This window comes from Zosterops lateralis (genome assembly GCF_965231275.1).
Source record: "Zosterops lateralis genome assembly, chromosome: 7".
Taxonomy (NCBI): domain Eukaryota; kingdom Metazoa; phylum Chordata; class Aves; order Passeriformes; family Zosteropidae; genus Zosterops; species Zosterops lateralis.
In genome coordinates, this window is record NC_139767.1 from 27946849 (window position 1) to 27968170 (window position 21322).

The 21322-nt window shown below is 41.7% G+C and overlaps 1 protein-coding gene across 1 annotated transcript in view; it reads left to right on the forward strand.

Annotated features, from left to right (window-relative positions):
• Nucleotides 1–21322, forward strand: part of PDIA5 (protein disulfide isomerase family A member 5) — a gene marked incomplete at its 5' end in the record, with an annotated part of 98510 nt that overhangs the window by 51256 nt on the left and 25932 nt on the right. Inside the window, 3 exons of the mRNA XM_083865673.1 lie at nucleotides 14308–14378; nucleotides 15695–15858; nucleotides 18435–18565. Coding sequence (XP_083721799.1) covers nucleotides 14308–14378; nucleotides 15695–15858; nucleotides 18435–18565 — 366 coding nt within the window. The remainder of the gene's footprint in view (nucleotides 1–14307; nucleotides 14379–15694; nucleotides 15859–18434; nucleotides 18566–21322) is intronic.

Genomic DNA, 21322 nt, shown 5'->3' on the forward strand with positions numbered 1-21322 from the left:
TAAAGTCCTGTGTCACCATGCAGCATACATGTGACTTGGAGTTTTTCTGGCACACTGTTGTGGTTTAGCCTCAGCCACAGCTCAGCCCCACACAGCTGCTCTGTGGGATGGGGGAGAATCTGAAAGCCAAGCAAAGTCATGGGTTTGTGAGATAAAGGTAGTTTAATAAGAAGAGCAAAAGCCACGTACAGGCAAACCAAAACAAGGAATTTGTGTCACTACTTTGCATTGACTGGAAGGTACTTGAGCATTCCTAGGAAAGCAGAACTTTATCACACACAATGCTGACTTGGGAAGACAAACTGCATTGCTCCAAATGTCCTCTCTCCCTCTTTCCCCAGTTCTATATGCTGAGCACACCATATGGTCTGGGATATCCCTGTGGTCATTTGGGGTCAGCTGTCCTGGCTGTGTCCCCTGACATCTTCTTGGGCACCTCCAGCCTCCTTGTGGAGGGATAAGTGGGAAACAGGAGAGGTCTGGATTCTGTAAGCACTTCCCATCAACAGCTAAAACATCCCTGAGTAATCATCACTGTTCCCAGCACAAATCCAACTCATGGCTCAATACCAGTTCATTGTGAAGAAAATTAACTCTGTCCCAGCCCAAACCATCACACGAGGAGCTGTTTTACTAGAAGAGAATAATTTCAGTGTTGCTTTAATTGTATATTCAGATGGCCAATTAATAGAGTGCAATATGAAAATATGTGTGAGGAATTGGCAGCTTTTTATCTGCCCCCTGCCCCCAGTGCTGAATATACAGCTGAACCAAACACATCCCAGGTAAACACCTGTGAACTGCACCGTTAGGCACTGTGATGGATGTGGCCAGTTGGGTCTCCATGCCTGTGGCTACTAATGATCATCCCTGAGGAGCACACTGCAATTATTTACAATCAGTTGCACTTAGTAGCCCAGTCAAAGGCATGGCAGTATTTAAAATGCTGCCTAGCATAACTAAGTTCAAGGAGAGCAGCTAGTGTTTTTTAAACACATCAGGAAGGTCTGCAGCATGCAGCTTGCACCTCTTGGGATCAGAGACACCATACCTTTTGTGCAGTAATTTATCACAACCATTAAACAGAAGATGTGCTGCTTCAGGTCATTACTGCTGGCTCTGAGAACGTGAGTGAGTGTGGGTGGGCAGGATGAGTTCATCCTGCTTTCATTTCACAGGTCACTGGGGACACAGAGCAGGATTTCTAACCTTCTGAAACTCCTTTGTAAAGCCCTTAAGAGGATGTTCAATAAATCTGAATATTTAGCATAGGTAAACAGTGGTGACCCAGCCAGTCAGGGTCTGCAGGCATTCTCCTCCCCAGCCATCTGTGAAGGGTGTGTAGTGTTGTGCTTCTTACCTAAGCATTTTGCTGAAATTTCATAATTTCTCCCAAAGGATTTGGAGTTTTTACTTGGATTGATAGTATTAGGTAACAGGAGATAGCAGTTATGTTAGCAGGTCTATTTCTGAGTCTATAACAAAGGATTTATTGCACCAACCAAAGTTATTTCTGTACTATAACATAACTAAAGGCACCGTTGCAGATTAGGATAAGCTTCTGCTAGCAATGAGAATAAAGACTCCATGTCTGTATGTGCTTCTTGATATCTGTGCCTACAGCTGATCGATTTATTTAGATGCCCAAGATGACAGCTGGGTTCTGAATGTCTCTAAATATGGGTTATGCTGCCAGTCAAGCGTTGTTTAATGCTTTAGTGTCATGGGTACTCACTGGGTCTTAAAATGCTCCTGAGTCACTTGATCATGAAAAAAAAGCCCTGTTTGTGTTTTCATTTTCCTCATCAAACTGTTTGCTGAGTCCAATGCAGTTTTTAAAATAATTCTGTCCCAAATATTTGCCAAATTAGTGAGGATTGCAGTCTTTCTGACTGTTTTGTTGAAGGAATATAAACTCCCTACACATTTATCCTTTCTACATTTTCCTCAGCATTTTTCTCCAAATCACATCTCAGTCACAAAATAAACCAAACCAATTCACTGATAAGTCAATTCAAATGCCACTGAAAGGTGTTTAAAGTCCAGGATTGAAATTCAAGTCAACGCAGAAATGGTTTCTGGAAGTGTCTGCTGTTCACGCACAGGAGTTACTTTTCATTATGTTTTGTTAACACAAATGACACTGCTAACGTTTTAAAGGATACCTGTTCTTGCAGCCTCATGCAGAATAATGTCCTGGTGCCACTGTGAGCCATAGCCTCCCTTTGTACCTTCAGCAAGCACAGGTCTGAAGAGTCTCTGATGCTGCCTGGTGGCTGTAGTCAGTCACCCCAGATGTTTGCTTGGGGCTGCTTTGCCCTCCCTCAGACCCCATTAGCCAAAGATTGTGGTCCAGTACTGATGCCAGAGGTAACAAACAGGAGAAAAAATGCTATGACTGTACTGTTAATGTGAGTGTGCATTTGCTTTTTACAGCATTAAACAATTAAAATGTTCTCCTGCAATGTTTCTTCCTGGTATGTGAACTTAAATTCAGGTTAAATCTGTTCTTCTGAGTCCTCTTCATAGAGCTCCTTCAGAGACTCTATAAGCTGATTGCAGGACTTAAGGTTAGAAAAAATGCCAATATCCTTAGTGTAGGGTATTGGAGCCGTTGTGGTTTTTCCTCCATTGATAAAGAGGGAAAGCAGGGAAAATGCAGCCTAATAGACCTTTGCTTGTTTCCTCCCAGTGGAAGGGAGTGCAAAAATAAACCTTGAAATGATAAAGTGCACCACAGTTTTCATGTGATGTTGAAATGTCCATGAAATTCCTTTCCTGTCCTCGGATATCTTCTCTTCCTTTATAAACCGACCCGATAAATTATGCAGTTGCTGCTTTCCAATGTCAGCTATTCAGGGTTTTAATTGCACAGGGAGTGGTTTTATCAATTTAGCTTTGAAAAACAGCTTTTCACACCCTTCACTCCTTCCCTCCTCCCTCCAGTGCCTTTAAACCCAAGGTTTTAAGCGACTTTGTGAACTCATTATTAAGAATCCCAAGCAATTAGCCCAGTACAAGAAGAAGGCCTCAGCTTCTAACCAAGTAGTGAACTTGGCTCTCTCCCTGCCAGCACACCATCACTGGTTTCAGTGGCCTTATTTTTCTTTCTTACTGCTGCATGTGGTGAGATTGGGACGTAGGAATCCATTGCTTGCTTTAAATATGAAGCAAAGTGAACACAAAATGCGTGCACAAAATCAAATCTATTTCTTCAAATCATGTTTTACAACTATAAATAAATAAGTCTCCCTTTCAGACCCCCACGGTTCCTTTTGAAAACAAGCTATGTTGCTGTGAGCTCTAATTGGGATGTCTGTTGGCAGCATCAACAGAAAGGCCACGAGTTGAAAAGGCTGAAGAATAATCTACTCTGCAGCCTAAAAAAAATGGCCTTTCTAGCACAGGTCAGCAGCAGCCTAACATTGGCAGCCTGTGATAAATAAAGAAATTAAATTACTTATAAATAAATAAAGTTTTTCCATGTTATTTCATGATTCAATCACAGGGTTTTTTTTTAAATGTCAACCAATGCAGTTTTTCCAGCAGAAGTTAAAGGCTTGTGGATTATCTAAACATCCAGCAGCACTGAATGTGGATGGAAACATCCTTTAATTTTCATTTGTCCCTGTCATGTCTGACAATTGTGATTTTCAAAATAAAATGTTGGTTGTGTTCAGTAGCTACACAGAGAGCCTTTGGCATCTGTCTTCAAATGTAGAGGCTCTGGGGTAAAGGCAGACAGGGGGTAGCAGGGAAGCTGGTTTTGAGACCTGTGCAGGTCTGGATTACTGGAAGTTTGTAGTGTCTAAGGCAGGTTGTGCACCTGGAATCTGGTCAGATTCCATATCCCCATGATGCAGGTGCATATACCAGCCCATAGGAAGCCTCACAGAGAGACATTTATGTGTCTGGGTGCTTGCTGTGGGCTCAGTCCTGCTCGTACCAGACCCTGTGAAAGTGTTCTTGTTTCAGAGTAATTAGAGAAAGCTTTGAACAAGCCAGGCTTTCTGGACTGTTATGTGGGTCACAGACAGTGCCTGTCTCTGGTGGATTTTGGTGGAGCAGTGCAGATGTCAGGGTGGCCTGTTGCAGTGCCCACATCACTGAAAACTGAGTTGTTGTGTAAGGGCACTCAAATGATTAATGTTGCTGTTTAAGAGTCTGGACAGATTGTTGAAGAGAAAAGATCTACTCCTATTTCAGAATCGTGTTTCCTGACTCTCTATGTCCCATAGGCTCCTAATTTTAATGTTGCCTTAGTGTATTTTTAATGGAATGTATAATAAAATGCTTCCCTGTACAAGCATAAATTGTGCCAACTTTCTGTGCATTGTATGTAAGTACTTCTCAGCTGAAGATTCCTGGCAGGCTTCTGGAGCAGATACATTCTTCATGTAAACCAGTTAGAAATTGGTACATTCTTGGCTTCAGAATCTGCTTCCATTGAGATGAGCAAGTCCTGTTGATTTCAGAGAGAGGAGGTCTGGGACACTTAGACTGGGTTCTTCATTATTTAAAAGAAGTCTACAGCAAGGTGTTACTTGATATTACATATATTTGAATATCACCAAAAATCTTAGGGAGTGTAAACAGTTCAGCGTAGTGACCTGCCAGTGCAGTGACCTGTCTCATTAAACTAATTACAGAAATTTTCAGGGAGATTTAATCACACATTAAAACAGAAGTTCTTGGAAAGGCAGCAAACCAGGAAAATGAAGAACCTGACATGGATTTTTCCTTTTAATGATAATACCACTCATGTTTCTCAAGGATCTAAAAATAAAAATCAATATGGGTTTTTAGTGGTACTTAATATAAATAGGAATGTGAAGAGTATAAAAATCCTGATAATTATCTTGTGCAGTAAAACTTGATAGGATACTTAATGAAAGGGGCGAAGACAGTAATGACTGAAACCATTGTCTCTTTTCTGTTGGTCTTCTGATACTGGAGCACACAGTTCATATGGGATTATTGTCTCTTTGAAGCAGCTTGAGCTCTTTGAGCAGGGCATGGTCATAAAAAAGGATGATCCAGTGATAAAAGCAATAGCCTTGGCCTGGAGATGTAAAAGTTTAGTTCTTTGCTTTGCTTTGATTTGTACAGTCACAACCCAAGTCACTAAATATTTGTCTTGGTTTCCAACCTGTGAAGTGGAGATAACATTTCAACTTGCGTGGGAGTTTTATCTAGCGAGCCATGGCCAGACTGCACGCTGCTCCAGGATTGCAGGAACTGAGATATGGAAGGTGTATGAGCACTGCAAAGTCTTGATTAACATGAAGGAAGTAGGATTTTGCCTTTGGTGTTCCCTGGCTTGTGGCAGACATCAGTTTTTTGGCCTGTTTAGGAAACCCCATCTGCCACTGGGTGAGCACAGAGCTCAGACAAGATTATCTTGGCTGGAGCTGATGACTCACAACCTGGTTACAGCTCATGCCAGGCCTAAAAGGGGAGAGCCTTGACTTGCTCTGGTTCATCATCACAACAGGGAGTGGCAAATGTGGGGTGCTTTGGGCTGCTCTACCTTTGGGCTGGATCTTGACTTCATGCTGTTCTGGGGGCACAGTGTGTACATTGGGTAATTTACTTGGTAGCAGTCATGGGTGTTGAGCAGAATGCAGGGTAGAAGTAAAGGAGGAAGGAAAGGAGACAAAATGTAGATATTTGGGGGTTGTGAAATTTGGGAGGTTTGTTTGAAATGCATTGCTGTGTGCTCATCTCCAATTGGGAGCAATTACTTTCTCTATTTAAGAAGACATTTGCAAAGGCTATTCCAATCAGAATAAAAGCTTCATGTGAATGTGTGGCAGGTGGTGTGAAGGGAACATTAGTTTCTTTGGGGATTTGCTGCCTCATTTCTCACATTATTATTGCCTTCCCTCTCTCCTAACTAGTCCTTATCGACTGACTCAGTCTGACATAGGAGTAGCTGCTGGAGCACCAAGGAGGAGCTGAGAGGTGACAGCTGAAGAGAGACTGGCCTCCTTCTTTGGGTATTTGTTGTAGGTTATTTAGGTGTTCAGAGGGGTCTTGTAGAGAACTAAGGTAATTTTAGCTGTTAAAAATCCACATTTGAGTGCATGAATTGGGCAACTGTCCTCTTGGCAAGCTTGACCCCAGTGTACATATAAGCCCTTAATGCTCTTTTGGTAAGTTCTGATAGGCGTGAAGCATAACTTATTTTATAGGTTTACTTTGCTTGCCTCTAATGATGGGGTAACAGTAGGAATTAGCTTTAAGAATTAGACTCCAGGTTTATTTTTTCTGAAATAAATTAAATTTCTTGCTTGGATAAGCTCAATATACTGTGCAGGGCTCTTGTTAGGAAAGTGCCTTACAGTATCACTGCTACTTCAGTCATTACCAGTGGAATTTTCATTGTCAAGTTTAACTTCCTAAATACTTAATGGCTTCAACTTTTATTCTGTGAAAGGTAGAGAACTTATGTAAAGGGCAAATAGTGAACAGAGACACCTAGAGTGAAAGATTGCTTGCCTGCCTGTCTGCTCCTTGTGCCTTTTCAGATGGTGAGTTGGCAAGTGATGCCATTTTTCTGAGTTACGAATAAATGAATCCATTGCTTGGACACTGAGGCATTGTGCTAATGGTGGAGCTGTGTTTACTGGGCTTCTGGCTGCTTGTGGTTGGCAACTATGCCAGCACACTTCTCCTAAATAGGTGAATAGATCTTAGCTGGGTGCCTCTTCTGCTTTGACTTTGGACAAAAACTGTGCATTCTGCATAGTATCTCTTCTTGGTACGTGACCTTTCTAGATATCTTCACAGTAATACTAAATGTCACCATTCCTTTTAACACCCCTGCCCCATGAGCTTGAATTCCTTGGGGTGTACCTTTCTTAAGAAGATCTCTTTGCATGGCATCTATTTTGCTGATGTCTTACACAGATTGCATCTTAGGAAAGAATTCACAGGTTAAGCTGTTTTTGTGTGCTGAACATTCAAAGCTCTTTCATCTCACCTGTGTTCTCTGGCATTTTCATTGCTAAATCCAAAGCATGAAGTCTTCCATAGTAGGGTAAGAGTGTGAGGGAAAGCAATGCAACTTCTCTTCCCTCCTTAAGGTAAAATTTTATTGTTTACCTGCAATGGAGAAGGGGGGGAATCTTTTTTGGATGTAAAATAATTCTGGCTTAATTGAGAAGGAAACCTTCTGGTGGTATTTTTCATAAACTCTCAACAGTTTCACCTTAAGGCAACCATGCTGTTGTCTCACATTTCAATAGGGGAAGATTAATTTTCAACACCTACTCAGGGCCATGTTCCTCAGAGCTGGTGTAGGAAGTGTAATTCATATCTCCCTGTGCCAGCTGATCCACCTTCCTTCACTTCTTTTCCCTCCCAAGAGAGATGGTAGGAGGCACCATCATCTTCCAACACTGACTTCTATGCTTGTACCACCACAGTCTTGAGTGAGAGTGTGCATATATGCAGTTTTGGTATATACATGCAGTGTAACCTCCAATTGCCGGAAGCTGAAACCACCTTTGGAATGAAAATAAGGAACCATGTGATTTTTGGGTTTAGTTTATTTTACATAAAGATGATGATTAACTTCAAGGTTGTTCCTGGATGTGTGCTGGAGCCTGTGCTGTGCAGATGGGGTATATTTTTTCAAAGGCTGCTTTCAGGAGTCCAGCTCAGCCACGGCCCCCTGTGAGCTCAGAAGCAGAGAACGCACTGTGAGGGCAAGATAGAGCAGGAATCTCTCTCCCTGCCTGACTCCCAGGAATTCCTGGGAGGCAGCAGCCTCTGGCTGACATTAGCCTTGGAGAATATTCACTCTTTCCCCTGAGTCAGAAGAAGGTATGCTCCAGTGTGACCAGAAATAAAGGCAGAAGTGTGTGTTGTGCAGCTCACCAGAGCTGCTGTCCTTTAAATCCCATGGAGGCAGCCTGCAGGACCTACTCCATGTTTGCCCCCCTGTGCTGAGCCTTCCCCTGCCCAGGGCTGTTGCTGGCTAAGGGTGGCCCTTCTTCTGGAGCTGTGAATATGGCAGGCTGCAGACAGTGTTCCTGAAGGATACATTTAGTTGAGCTCACTTTCCAGTTTGATCTGATTTATGTAATGCATCCGACAGTCTTTTTAAAAAATAAGTAAATGATTTTAACTCGTACTACAGCTATCTCAAACTGTTATGAGTCTTCTCCTGAGCAGTTTCAGTAATGCTGGGAGTGAAGAAATAATGCCACCACAGAAAAGACAAGATGGTGTCTGGGTTTGGGTCACTACCACCTCAGCAAGTCATACAGACAGGAGAAATAGTTAGCAATTTGTAATGATTTTGTGCCCCAAGTTCACACTGAAGGGCTCCTGGACACAGGCAGAGACTTTCTTCTGTGTGCCCATGCTGGGATTGGATTTGCACAGCTCATTGCACACACAGATTGCCTGTGGTAATGCCAGTGAGATGGTGATAATGGCGGGGCCGAGTGGCTGCAGTGCTCTGGGCTGAGCTGTGCAGCCCACGCAGACGCTGCATTCGGCTGCAACGGCAGCAGCGTAGCATGACTGCAATAATCCAAACTGCTTAAGTGTTTTCCTTCTAATTCTGTATTTCTAGTTCCTCTGAGTCTTTTCCAGACTGACCTTTCATAGGCTTTGTCTTTTGTAAAGCCGTAAAGCTGTTTGCTTGTCACTGATCTCTAAGCAATGTAATGCTGGGTGGAATCAAACCTGCCTTTAAAAATACGGTATTAGGAGTGGGGTGTCTGGATTTGTGTATGTGTGCACACATTTCTAGCTGTTGGAAATTTGAATTCAAGATTGAATTAATGTTAAAGATGTTGAGGATGCACCTCTTATAAGAAAGCATCAAGTCTTGAAACGTCATTGTCTTTAAGTATCTGGAATTTTACCTGGGTGTGCAGTGCTGCTGGTGAGAAGAATGGTTTGGTGTGAGTAAGTAAGGGAAAAGACTCTGCAAAATTCTTTGAGCTCCTGATCCTTCCTAAAGTGATCTTTTTTCCCTCCCCTTTTTTCTTTTTGGGTTGTTTTTTTGGGGGATTTTTTTTAATTCATGGAGATCATGACACGGCCTGACTGCTCTGACCATTGTGACTATTAAGTGAACATGCAACCAACATGATTGCAAATTCATACCTGTGATTACGGGGAGAAACAGCTGCTTTTGTCATCCTCCCTCCCTGCCAAATTTGTGGATGATTTTCCATCAGATGTCTGCAATGCAGATGGCTAAATTATGCAAGGGAGTCTGCAGCTGTTGTAGTTTATGCTCTCCTCCACTGGTGAAGGAACCATAGACTGCCTCATATCAGACCTGAGAGATCCTCTTTTACATGATGCATAAGAAGTGTTGGCATGTTTCAGACTTCCGTGGCAGAAGAGAATATGTCTGTGTTCTTGCATGGGTGATAAGAGGGCTGGAATTTGTGTGTCCTTGCTGTGACTGCAAGGACTGGGTCTCCCCTGCTCCATGTAGATACTCCTGCTTTTATATGTAGGGGTGCAAGTTCAAAGCTGACAATGTTAACTTGTAAGAACTGGCTATTCTGCTCTTTTCAGAGGTCGCTGCTCCTCTGGGATTAAGAATGGAGAAACCAATGGTGTTATCCCCAGGTGTTAAATGTTTAGAGAGCAAAGGTGCATCTGAATTTTTTTACTTTCTTTTCTTTTCTTTTCTTTTCTTGAAGTTGCATGTAAATCTTCTATGAGTGGATTCTGAACTGCCAGTGGCCCACTTGCTAAAAGCAGGACATGTTTTGTGCTTCAAATTCGTTTTCTCATCAGCCTAATGGAGGTTTTTTTTGTATGCAGCTATAGATGGATATAGAGTTGGCATGATAGGACAAATAACTGGTACATGATAACAGTATTCGAGCAGTTCTGTTGATGACAGAAATGTAATGATTCTTTAAAATCTTTATTTGCAATTTAGTTTACCTCTAGGGTTCTTGATGTCAGAAATTGCTTCTTCACAACTGCCTGGATGTTGTCTTTCATCTCATGCTTGTCACGCACACTTCAGATCCTCAGACAATGCTGTCTTGAAATGAGAGGACATGGCCAAAAGCATGGTGTTTATTTATATCATCATAATAACCTGAAAGAAGCAAACAGTGAATGACAAACAGATTTATATTCTTGGGACATCACTAAGATAGGATATGCAGGAGCTTAGCTGGAGCTGCTTGACTGTTTTTTTGCCTGTAAAACGTGGTTTTAACAGTAAAAGTACTTGTATTAGTTCATTTCTGAAAAGGTTTGGAGTAACTGTGTTGCAAGTCTTTGCCATAGTGCCAATCAGGCTGCTGTAAACAAATACAGATATTTCCTTGGGAAAAGAGTTGCTTGGTATATTTGTTAGGCTTTCCTTTTTCCTTATGCTGCTCATCCTTTCACTTTAGCATTGCTCTGTCCACACTTGGCCTTTGCCTCTATATTTACATATGGCTACAATGTAAAGAGGACAAAGTGCTGAGCAAGTGTTGTCCTCTGCCCTGCAGTGGGACCCTGGAGGGAGGTGACTTGTCTGCACTGAGGTGACATGGGGTCCTTTCATCACCATTGTCTGGGGGTGCAGCTGAACAAAGCTGTGTGACAGTGACTACACCAAAGGAAGGAGCTGCTTATCTGCCCATCTGCACAGTGCAAGTGAGAAGATTGATTATAAATAAACTGGGAAAGTAGAGTTCTTGCTTCATTTAGACATCTGTTTTAAAAATGGTTAGCAAGGTTGCATACCAGATGTCCTAGCACTGATTGTTGCAAGTTTTGACTTCTTTTCCCTGTCTTGTAACACCTCCTTTTTGCTTATCTGTGTGCTCTTTCTATCAGTCTTGGCCCTGGCAGGCTGGGGCTCCTTCTGTGCAAGAGGAGCAAGATGAGGTGTGAGAGGTCAGAGGAGTTGTCCTGCACTGCTCAGCAGAACCAGGCACTGAACCTGGACTGATTTCTGCTGTCAGATGGAGAGTAACTCTGTCTTGCACCTCTGGAGCAACTTCTGCAAGTCTTCTGCAAGAAAAGACTGAGGCTGTGGGAGTCCTCTTGGATAGACACCTACAAGACCCTTGGGTGTTCCCACCAGCCATGACCCACAGAGGCTCAGAGGATGGCAGTGCTTGGAGTAGGCACAGGACATCCTTGTGTTGACTGCAGCCCTTCTCACCTGGGATTGAATGAGTCACTTCCCTTGCTTAGTCTTTTAGTTTTAATGTTAGTAAACACTTAACAGAACAGTGCATCTTCTGGAAGCACATCTGTCACAGATGCCCACTGCAGACCTCTGGGCTCCTTCCATTGTCCCAGCAGCACACAGGAGCATCTGGGCTCAGGGCCTGTAGGGTTCTTGTTATTTTTTGCACTCATTTTATGAACAGAAAGCATCTAAAACTAGAGAAGCTTAGCACAGAGAAGCTGCTGCTGAACGCCCTAATGAAGCAATCAAAAGAAAGGCAGTGACCTTGGAATTAATTTAAATAACTTTTCACTGGCCTCAAAAATTTAATGACAATCTTCACAGAATTATTCAAAGATAGGATAAATAAGGAGGAGAGATTAATTGATTTGGAGTTTGTAGGTCTGACTTCTAATTTGTATCTCTCCTTTTCTACAATGGCAGGTGAAAGCAGGCAAAATTCTCATGAAGACAGTCAAAAAAGCATTGTTTATTGTGGGAGAAGCTCTTAAAATTTGTTGTCCCTCTCTCAGGTTCAGTTTAATGTTGTGACTTTTTTCCAGGCTGATACATCATGCTGTCCTCTGTCAGGGGTAGAACAAGCATTCACGATAAAGATTTGAAGACTTCAGTTTGCATTTAGGTGCCTTTTAAAGATCTGATGTTGTTTCCCTTTATTTTAAGCCTGAGTGAGTTAGCTTTGTGGCAGTCAGTAGTGCTGTGTCTGTGTGATGTTCATGAAAGAACCTGGAACAGTGACATTTCATGGTCTGGATATCTTGATCCAAAATATTACTTACATGAATTTCAGATGCTTTGGATATTTTTTCATTTCCTGGGCAAAAAGTGCCTGTGTTATTGGTTTGGGTTTTTTCCCTCTCTGCACAGCTCTCTGAAAACTCTGGTTCTTAATGCCTTTGGTTGATCAGATCTAATTAATGATTGTAATATAATTTGAATATAGAGTAGATTATGTGGATATTGTAGCTAGAGCACAGTATGAACCTTGCTGTGGCTAAGGGACACACCATGTAAAGCCCACCAAGGTGAAGTTAGCCCTGCAGAAAATCATTGTTTGTACAGATTTAAGCTACCTAATTCAGAGAAGTTCCCAGGTATCCAAACTGGGAACTCGCTTTGGTTAAAAGCGAGGAAGAGCACAAAATGAATAAAAGTTCCCTGCTCCTAAAAGGAGAAATAAATCAACTTGGGCAGGTGTCAGAGGGATCTGTCAGCCCCTTACACAAAGCCATATGCCTGCAAGTTTTCTGTGGGTGGCAAATAAATCATTTTGCCAGCCTCTTTTGTGCTTTTAACCAAGATAAGCAGTGCTGAGACAGTAACTCTTCCTCAGCCTGTCCCCACTTTTTCCTGAATTCACCTGTGAAGCTGTCGCCTTCTCACACCACGATGTAAAATTAAGGCAAAGCTTTCTCTACCAGCTGAGCTCCCCTTGTTGTGCTGCTCCTACCACATTATTGCTTTTTGTTTAGAAGAATGGCATGGGGCTGTTTAGTGCTGTGGTCTCTGTGCAAATGACTAAGCGGTATGGACTGTAGCTGGTGTTTGAACAGGAGTTGCTCTGAGATCAACAGATTTGGTATTTGCTGTAGTTCTTAGGTGGGATTTGCAGTTGTTGTTCAAATGTGTTCACCTTGTCCTATAAACATGCCCTGAAAGTGTTCTATGATGTGCTGTGGTGGCTCTGTTTGCTCTGGTGAAGTTACTTACACCTGGATGTCTCATTGCTTCTTGGCTGCAAACACTCTTTGACTTGTGCTATATAAAACATGCTTGTCTGGTTGAGTTCAGGCCCAGGTTTGTGTCTGCTGGCTTCAGCAGTCATCCCATTAGAGGGAAACAAAGCAGCATTGAGAGTCTTTGGTTTATTTTCTTTTGGACAACGGTATAAAAATAGCCCCAGCCTTGTTACCCGAACACCTCAGAGTTGGCTTTTGCTGGCATGCATTGAAACACATTTCTAGCTGTATCTTCTGATATAACTTTCAAAAGCTCAGCGAAGTCTGGGCTTTCAAGTGCCCATTCCAACAATAACAGCTCAGGAAAGCAAGCTGGCTGCTGCTGCAGACAGGAGGGAGGGGTGCAGCAAGGCACTGCACAGGGATTACAGCGCACCAGGCAGGCGAGGGCAGCCCCTTGTCCCAGCTGCCCCTTCAGACAACCTGACCCTCACCATGCTGGGTGCTCACCCCAGCCACCCTGTCCCTGTGGGCTGCAGTCCCAGAGGGGCTGCCTTGTACCAGTCCCTTGGGGACAGGGGAGGGGCCGTCACTGAGGCTCAGCATCATGCTGGAGGTGCCAAAGTGTAACTTCACATCGCGGCAGGACCCTGGCCTGGGCCTGAAAGTTCAGCCTGCCTGCAAGCAACTGCACCAGCTGAAAGCAGTTTAATTTACGCCCAAATAATTTATTCTAAGTCTGCTTTTCTCACTCATGCATTCATTTTACTTTATTGTAATGTCAGCACTTAGCAGTGAAGTAATGGCAGATCTCTGGAGAACTTCACACAAGCGAGAACGCACCATTATCTCAGTTTTACAGATCCTGCTTATGTTGGGAACATATGTGGTGGTGTAATTACACTGATGTGATTAAATCAGTGCAAATCCTTGCTAGGGGGACATGCTGCACCACTGTAAAGCAGGGCTTATTATCAGTGCAGTTGAATTCAAATTATATCACTCTATTAAGCTGTGCTAGTGTTAAGCCTCCACTGAAAGTCACAAAGTCGCGTGAGGAGCTGTGTTGTTTCTTTTTAAAGCAGATAAAGACTCGGAAACTGAAATGGGTGAAGTTGTGCCTTGCCCAAGATCGTGCTAGAAGCAATGGGCTTGACAAATGTTTATAGTACTTTTTGTAAGGAAAGAAGTGTGGGTGTGGAAGCGGGGGTGTATTATTATCATTTATTTTTAATAGATTAAATTCTTTGTTTAAATTATTGTGGCCATTTTGGACAAAATCCTATATTCTACTACTAAGGCTTTACAGATATATTAAGTAAAATGCGTACAAAATTCTAATAAATCTTTACCACATGGTTTTGGATTTTGATAATGGTTGGATGGGTCAATGAATAACCACGGTATATACAACTTAATTGTACTTTTTATTTTTTTTTTTGGCAGGGTGTGGGCACTGTAAGAAAATGAAGCCAGAATATGAGAAGGCTGCAGAGGTTCTCCATGTAACCAGTGATGTAAGCTAATTTCCTTTATTATATCCTTCAAATAATCAGTAATAAATAACTAGAGTAATAAAAGTGACTTTTCTTCCTACAACAAATTCAGCTGTTCTCATCCTCCCACAGGACCCTTCAAAATGTGCTTCCAAAGTACAGTCTCATCGCTAATGCATGAGCCCTGCCAGAGTCTGAGAAAGAACATTCTGTCTTGAACGAAAACAAAATCGAAAAATGTTTATGTATTCTGCTGTAGGCCTTATACATAATATGATCAAATCCAAAAATGGATTTTTTTCCCCCTTACTTAAAGGCATTGAATGTGAAGAAACATAGGCTTTTATTTATGAATTAGACTTGGAAAAAAACAAAAGGGGTTGATCACTGTTGCAAATATCCTGATTTTAATGGTTGCACCACTCCATTAGCTTCATCATAAGTGCCCCATCAGCATGGCTGGGAAAGAGAGATCCAATAATACAAGTATTAGTGTTATTGATTCAGTCTCTTGCTGTGTATGCCATGCAGGAGGAGAAGTGGAATTGGTCTCCCCCATACTTTAGGCATCTTCTGTGGAGACATCTAGAGTTCCTTTGTTGCTGTTGGAGAGGGAGGAAATGAGAAAAACAAAGATCTAATGAATCACACTCTACAAGTGCCTGTTCTTCTCTGTGTCTAAAGGTGGTCCACAAAAAGATGCCCACAAGTTAGGGAAAGATGAATTTGCCTTAAAGTAAACTTATCTTTAGCAGTTCATGTTTTTTTTCTGGGAGAAACAGGGATTTGTGGAAGGAAATGCAATTTCTGAGAATGGCTCTTAAGCATTATAAAGTGAATTATATAAAGAGAATCAATCAGAAATGAGAGGGGAACAGGTAAGACTCTGGTAATATTTAGTCCGTAGTATGTCCCTTTCTGGTTTTGCACCAGTCCTCTGTGTCTTTCTGTATGTCTGTGCACAAAATCACAGAATTAATCAGGTTGGAAAAGACCACTTTGTGGTCTGAAATCAAGTCCAACCCATGCCCAAGCAGTACCAGGTCAACTAGACCATGGCACCAAGTGCCACATCCAGTGTCTTTGCTTAAACACCTCCAAGGATGGTGACTCCACCACATCTCTGGGCAGCCCATTCCAATGGGTAATCACCTTTTATGTGAAACAAATTCTTACTCATGTCCAACTGAAGCCTCCCCTGGCACCACTTAAGACTATGTCCTCTTGTCCTAGAGGCAGCAAAGGCAGACCATGATTGATTGCCCCAAATCCCACTGTGTCCTGCTGAAGGGGGTGTGTATGTGGCTGGGATTTACAGGAGGTGATCTCTGTTTCAGAGTCCGGGTGTCCTTGCAGCAGTCGATGCTACTGTCAACAAGGCGCTGGCAGAAAGATATCATATCTCAGGGTTTCCTACCTTGAAGTATTTTAAGGATGGAGAGGAGAAATACACTCTGCCACACCTCAGAACAAAGAAGAAGATCATTGACTGGCTGCAAAAGTAAGTTTTTGGGGGTTTAAGATAGTATTTGGGTTCCTGGTTAGTGACTCCTCCAGATGGCTTTGGTGAGGAACTAAACAGAGCTTTAACACTGCCTGAATCCCTTGCTAACAAAACTACACTGAATTCCAGTATTCAAACCCACAGAAACATGTATGTTAATTCTCGTCTCTAATACACCAAATCCTTTATTTGCTGTTGAGTTTTTCATAGCTGCCCTGGTATTTCTTTCCCAAAATAAATATTTTTAAAATATACCTTAAGCCTTTCCCCAGAGAAGGAATTGCAATGGCTCTGAAAAATAAACAGAACATTTGTTGCTCCCTCTTTATACAAAGCAGCAGATCTCAGTTTTAGAAATTGAATTACTACAGTTGTACTTTTCTCTTTCCAACATTTTAGAGCCAATGCCTAGAATTCCACCCACGTGGGGCTGAAGGAAAGCCAGTGAAACCAACAAAACCAGCATCTTTGAGTGCACTAACCAACTTTCCTTGTGTGGTGTGCTGAAATATGCAGAATTAAGTTTGATATGAAAATGATGACAATAATTCCATTTCAAATTAAATTGCTGGTACAATTCTCTCTTTAAGTATGCATTATATATGCATGTATGTAAAAGTATGCATATATATATATATATAAAATATGCATTTTCTTTAGGTAAGCCTAATGTATTTTCTGCATTAGTCGAGGCGAAGAAAACCTGCCAGAGTTTTGTGAATATTTTAATCATTTAACTATTACATGCAGTTGGTACAAGGAGTGTAATCTTTATTTTCCACCTCTTATTTGGTGAGGGAGGAGGTTTTGTGGGGGGTTTTTTGTCTCTTCTCTTCTCTTCTCTTCTCTTCTCTTCTCTTCTCTTCTCTTCTCTTCTTCAAAGCAGGTAATAGATATGGTCTGGCAGTATTGTTGTAGCATGTTGAGGGGCTTTATCTGTATTTTACTTTTAGACATGGTGCTTCCTTGGCCTCCCTGCCCACGCAGGCTCCAGGCTGCTGTATCTGTATTGCATATGAAGTCATTGTCCTCATTTCACTGCTTTGCTCGACTCTTTTGAGCACTGTGTAATTTGTATTGAGTTAAACAGTCAGGCTGATGCTGCCTGTACATACTGGCAGGTGAATAAGCAATGAGGAACAGGGAAGTGGTGATAATTCTTTTGGATCCTGCTGTGGCTCTTGAAGACTTTTGTCTGCAGCCTCAGCTAGTCAGCAATACAGGTGAAGCCCAGGCAACTTGTCTTCTGCTCTTGGCTCCTGGATATTCTCCCAGATAAAGGTGCAGTAGAACAACATCCTTGTTTTTTGACCAGGGATAGAATTGATACAGCTGCACTGAAGCTGGTGGAAATAGGGATGCATCTGGGGTGCAGGCTGGTGATAAAATGGGTGGTTGCAACCACGCAGGTTTTGGCTGTGGTTCCTGTCTGGTGATTGTGCTGCCACACTAGATTGTTACCAGTTACCGGGTACTTTATTCCAGGTCAGTGTGGAAAAGTTTGTGTGTGAGTAAGTCACACCTCTGTAACTGTAATTAATGATAGCTCATAACAACTGTGTTCATGGAGGAGTTCAGCTAAAGGACACACTGTGTAACTCTTCTTTTTCTCTGAAACACATCTAAGTCTTTCTCTAAAAACTGGAAAATCAGTAATGGTGGAAATACAATGAATGTTCACCAAGTGACCTTCAGAAGGACTTTAAAAATTGAGTTTTTCTCCAGTTGGTTTTTATGTACCTGATACAACTTAAAATGGTGTCATTCAAAGTGTCAGGAAAGTCTGAAAAGCTAATTTATTACCAAGGCGACATATGAAGGTCTTTATACCGTGGCACCATTCTGATGATTTTATATAAGTAATCACTATTTAAGATACAGCAGGAATGAATTTAATGAGTCTGAGAGAGGTCTGTGAGCTAGTGAATAGCAGAATTTTTGTTAGAGGCACTCTAGGTGTGCGGGATTGCTCTGATCTAGCCAGTATGTGCAGTCATAATTGAAACCTGACATTCTCTACGAAAGTAAAATATTCTGGTTCAGTCACCTCCAGTATTCCAAGTGGAACGATGCTGTTTTTTGCATCCTGGCTTTAATATCTGAATTCTAGACAAGGTCATTAAATTCTTTACAGAAGTTTGCATGATAGTGATAAAGAGTAAAAAAAGGATGTTTGAATGGAAGATGCTGTTCTATATCAGTTGCCTTTTGATTCCACCTGCTTGCTGTTCTTCTCAGTTCATGCCTGTGGATGATACAGTGGTATGTATCAATGTTTTTTCCACCCAGATGTTGGATGCAATGCAGGAAGTCTTTATTCGACATTTCTACTCATATGCCTGACTACAGTCACTTAAATTATATTTTTATTGAGTTCCAGAAATTATCTTGCATCTTTTTTTTCTGTTGCGTTGTGTTGGAAATATTGAGTATGTCTTTCTATAGCACAGGCACCCTGAAGGATTTTTCACATCAGTTCCTGCATGCTAATTATGACCAGGATGATGCTGTCCCTTTATCTGCTTCTAGAAACATTTTCATTGTCTTTCTTTGTCTTCATTGTCTGCTTCTAGTCCCGAAGCACCACCTCCACCTGAGCCTGCATGGGAAGAAAAACAGACCAGTGTTATCCACCTTGCTGGAGAAGACTTCAGGGAGTCCTTGAAGAAGAAGAAGCACACACTTGTCATGTTCTATGCACCATGTGAGTAAATAACATTTTATAAGCCCTACATTTTCTATGAAATCCTGAATTAATTCCCTTGCTGTCCCAGACATTTGAGGGTAAAGAGCTGATTCTGAATATACGTGCATGGGAGCATCATTGGCACCATTGTTTGTATCTTTATAAATGGAAACAAAACAGTATATAATGGTTATATTATTTAATGCAGACACCAAAGCAGGCAGCAATACAGAAACAAAACAGATTTATTTTCCTCTGCTGTACTTTATGGTCCATATAACAAAATGGGATCCTTTATAGTAGCACAGTGGACATGGAGAGCCTGATTCATTAGTGCAGCACTTCAGTAATGAAATCAATACAATAGTGTAGGAGGAATCAGTCCACAAGGTGGAGAACAAATTTTGATGGAATAAATTTTGTCTGTAATAAATCTGTATTTAAGTCTCCGCTGGGACTAGGGGCATAGCTTCCTCCTCTCAGATTGTTTTGCATGCATCCCATAATCACTTGGTTTTTGAAGTTCCTGAACATAATTCTAGAGAAATTTAGATTCAGGCTTTTTATAAATAAGGTGAATGAGAGGGACTTCTGTTTTCATGTGCTGTCCCAGAGACAGGCAGACTAGGTACAAGTTCTTAACTTTTGAAGGGTTTATCAAAGACAGAAGATAATCCAGGCATTGAATATTAGATACTGTTAATATGCCTTTATGGCACTGTGACTCAGCCCCCCCAGATGCAAAAAAAAAATTTCTTCCATATCACATGGCCAGCAATTAATGGATAACCTTCAGATAAACAGCTACCAACTTGTTCCCATCAAATCAGAGTTATTTTCCAAAAAAAGAGAGAAGAAGGTCCTTAATGTTTAATCAGGCAGCCCCTCTTTTGCTTTTCTGTTAGAGAATTAAACATGAATGCTTTGGGGCTCATATGAAGAGATGTGGGAGAAAGCAGAGGTGCAGTTCAGGAGGGAGATTTCTGGAAGGCTTTAAAAGAAAACAGAAGGGGACATAATCCCTTCTCCAGCCCAGTTCCCACCACCTATTGACTAAAAATTGCCCGTGAACCAGGAATTTCTGATTCATGGACCTCAGCTGATTAAGAGCAAATTGTAATTTTAAAATGAAATGATTGCACATGAAATGGTAAGATTTAGGAGTTCACGGTCTCTTTGAGTTCTCTTTACCCGATTAGTGACTTTCTGCATAAGAGGGATTTATTTCACTTTTGGTTTTTAGCTGCATCTTTTTAAGACAGTTAGATACTTGATCCTTTTTAAGGCCACGTTTAAAGCAAAGGCTCTATGTGTGATGAGTATGCATGTCCCACGGCTGAAAGCATGAGGGAACTTGCCTGATGGGCTAATTTTTTTGCTGTTTGACTTCCACCCTTACTTCAGAAGGGGCGAGAAAAGATTGGCCTGGCTCTTTCCGTATGAGCAGCCTGTAAAAGCAAGGCTTACATGATGTAAAACTGTTAGGTCCTTTGAGGCTGCACTTCAGACACATTTTTGCACTGTTTTTGACACAGTGCTGCATAAGTCCACCTATATAGAGGACAGAGAGGTGTTAACTGGAGCCTCGTCTGGCCTTCCCGTGGCTCCTAAGACAGCATTGCTGTTGTGGTGTCAGTACCTGGGTCATGCACAGTTCCTGATTTGTCAGATTTGTTCTCTCTAAATGTGGAAGTGTCTGTGAGCAAAGCACAAAACAGGCACACACAAGAGTGCAACGAACCTGCACTTCATTGGGTGCAGGGGAAAGTACCAGATCAGTATTTTAAATCTCCGTTTTCTATGAAATAAACATTAATGCAGTAGAAGAATTACAACGATTCAAATCACTATATGTTTTTAGCTTTTGTGCAATGATAATGTGCTTCCTGATAAATTTGGTAGATTAGCTTTTGTTTACCATCTTCTCAATCTTGAAACCTCTTGGAGCTTACATTGCCAATTAATCTTAACTTGCTTATTTTAGTGCAGAAGGAGCACTGCTAAAACTTCAAGGTCTCATTACCTCAAATAATTTTCTTTTTCTATTCAAATCCACAGCTTGGGTCAGGGCAGACTCTCAGTATGCTACTCCATTCACTTCTGACTCTGTGGCAGTATTTATTACACTTACACATATGCTGAGATATTTTCGGATTGGGGGGGTGTGTATACATGCATATATAAAGTATGTTTATATATAAATATTTATGCTAAGAAATGTATCTCTCATCTGTCATTAGAATTTAAAGCAGAAAGTTGAGTATTCTGACCTTTGTCAAGCTTGCAGCTAGAGTGACAAACCTTTAGGCAAAGGCCACAGATATATATCTTAGATGTAAATTAAAATGAGATCTGGCTTTCCTGTGGCAGCTTCCAGTCCAAATTACTTAGTATGTATAGGAGAGCCACCAATCTGCTGCTGTGCCGATAACTCAGGGCTGAGCTGAGCAGGACTTTAATGGTACTGAACAGTGCTTCACAGTGATTTAGCTCTGGAGGAGACTGCTACATCCACATGGAAAAGATAGGGAACTCATTACTCTCTCTCCTGGAATATGGGTGAAGCGTAAAGGTTATTCCTCGTGCCTGTGGAATATTTTAAGGACTGAGAATCAGAATCAAGACTCTGGAAATTTCTGGGGAAAAAAGCCCGCTCCTGTGGACTTGACACCACAGAGACCTCGATTTCACATTCCCATTCCTGCCTGGTGGCATCTGTGTGTGCTGTAATGACTGATTTGGGCAGGAGGCAGGAATATAGGGGCAGGTTCCCAA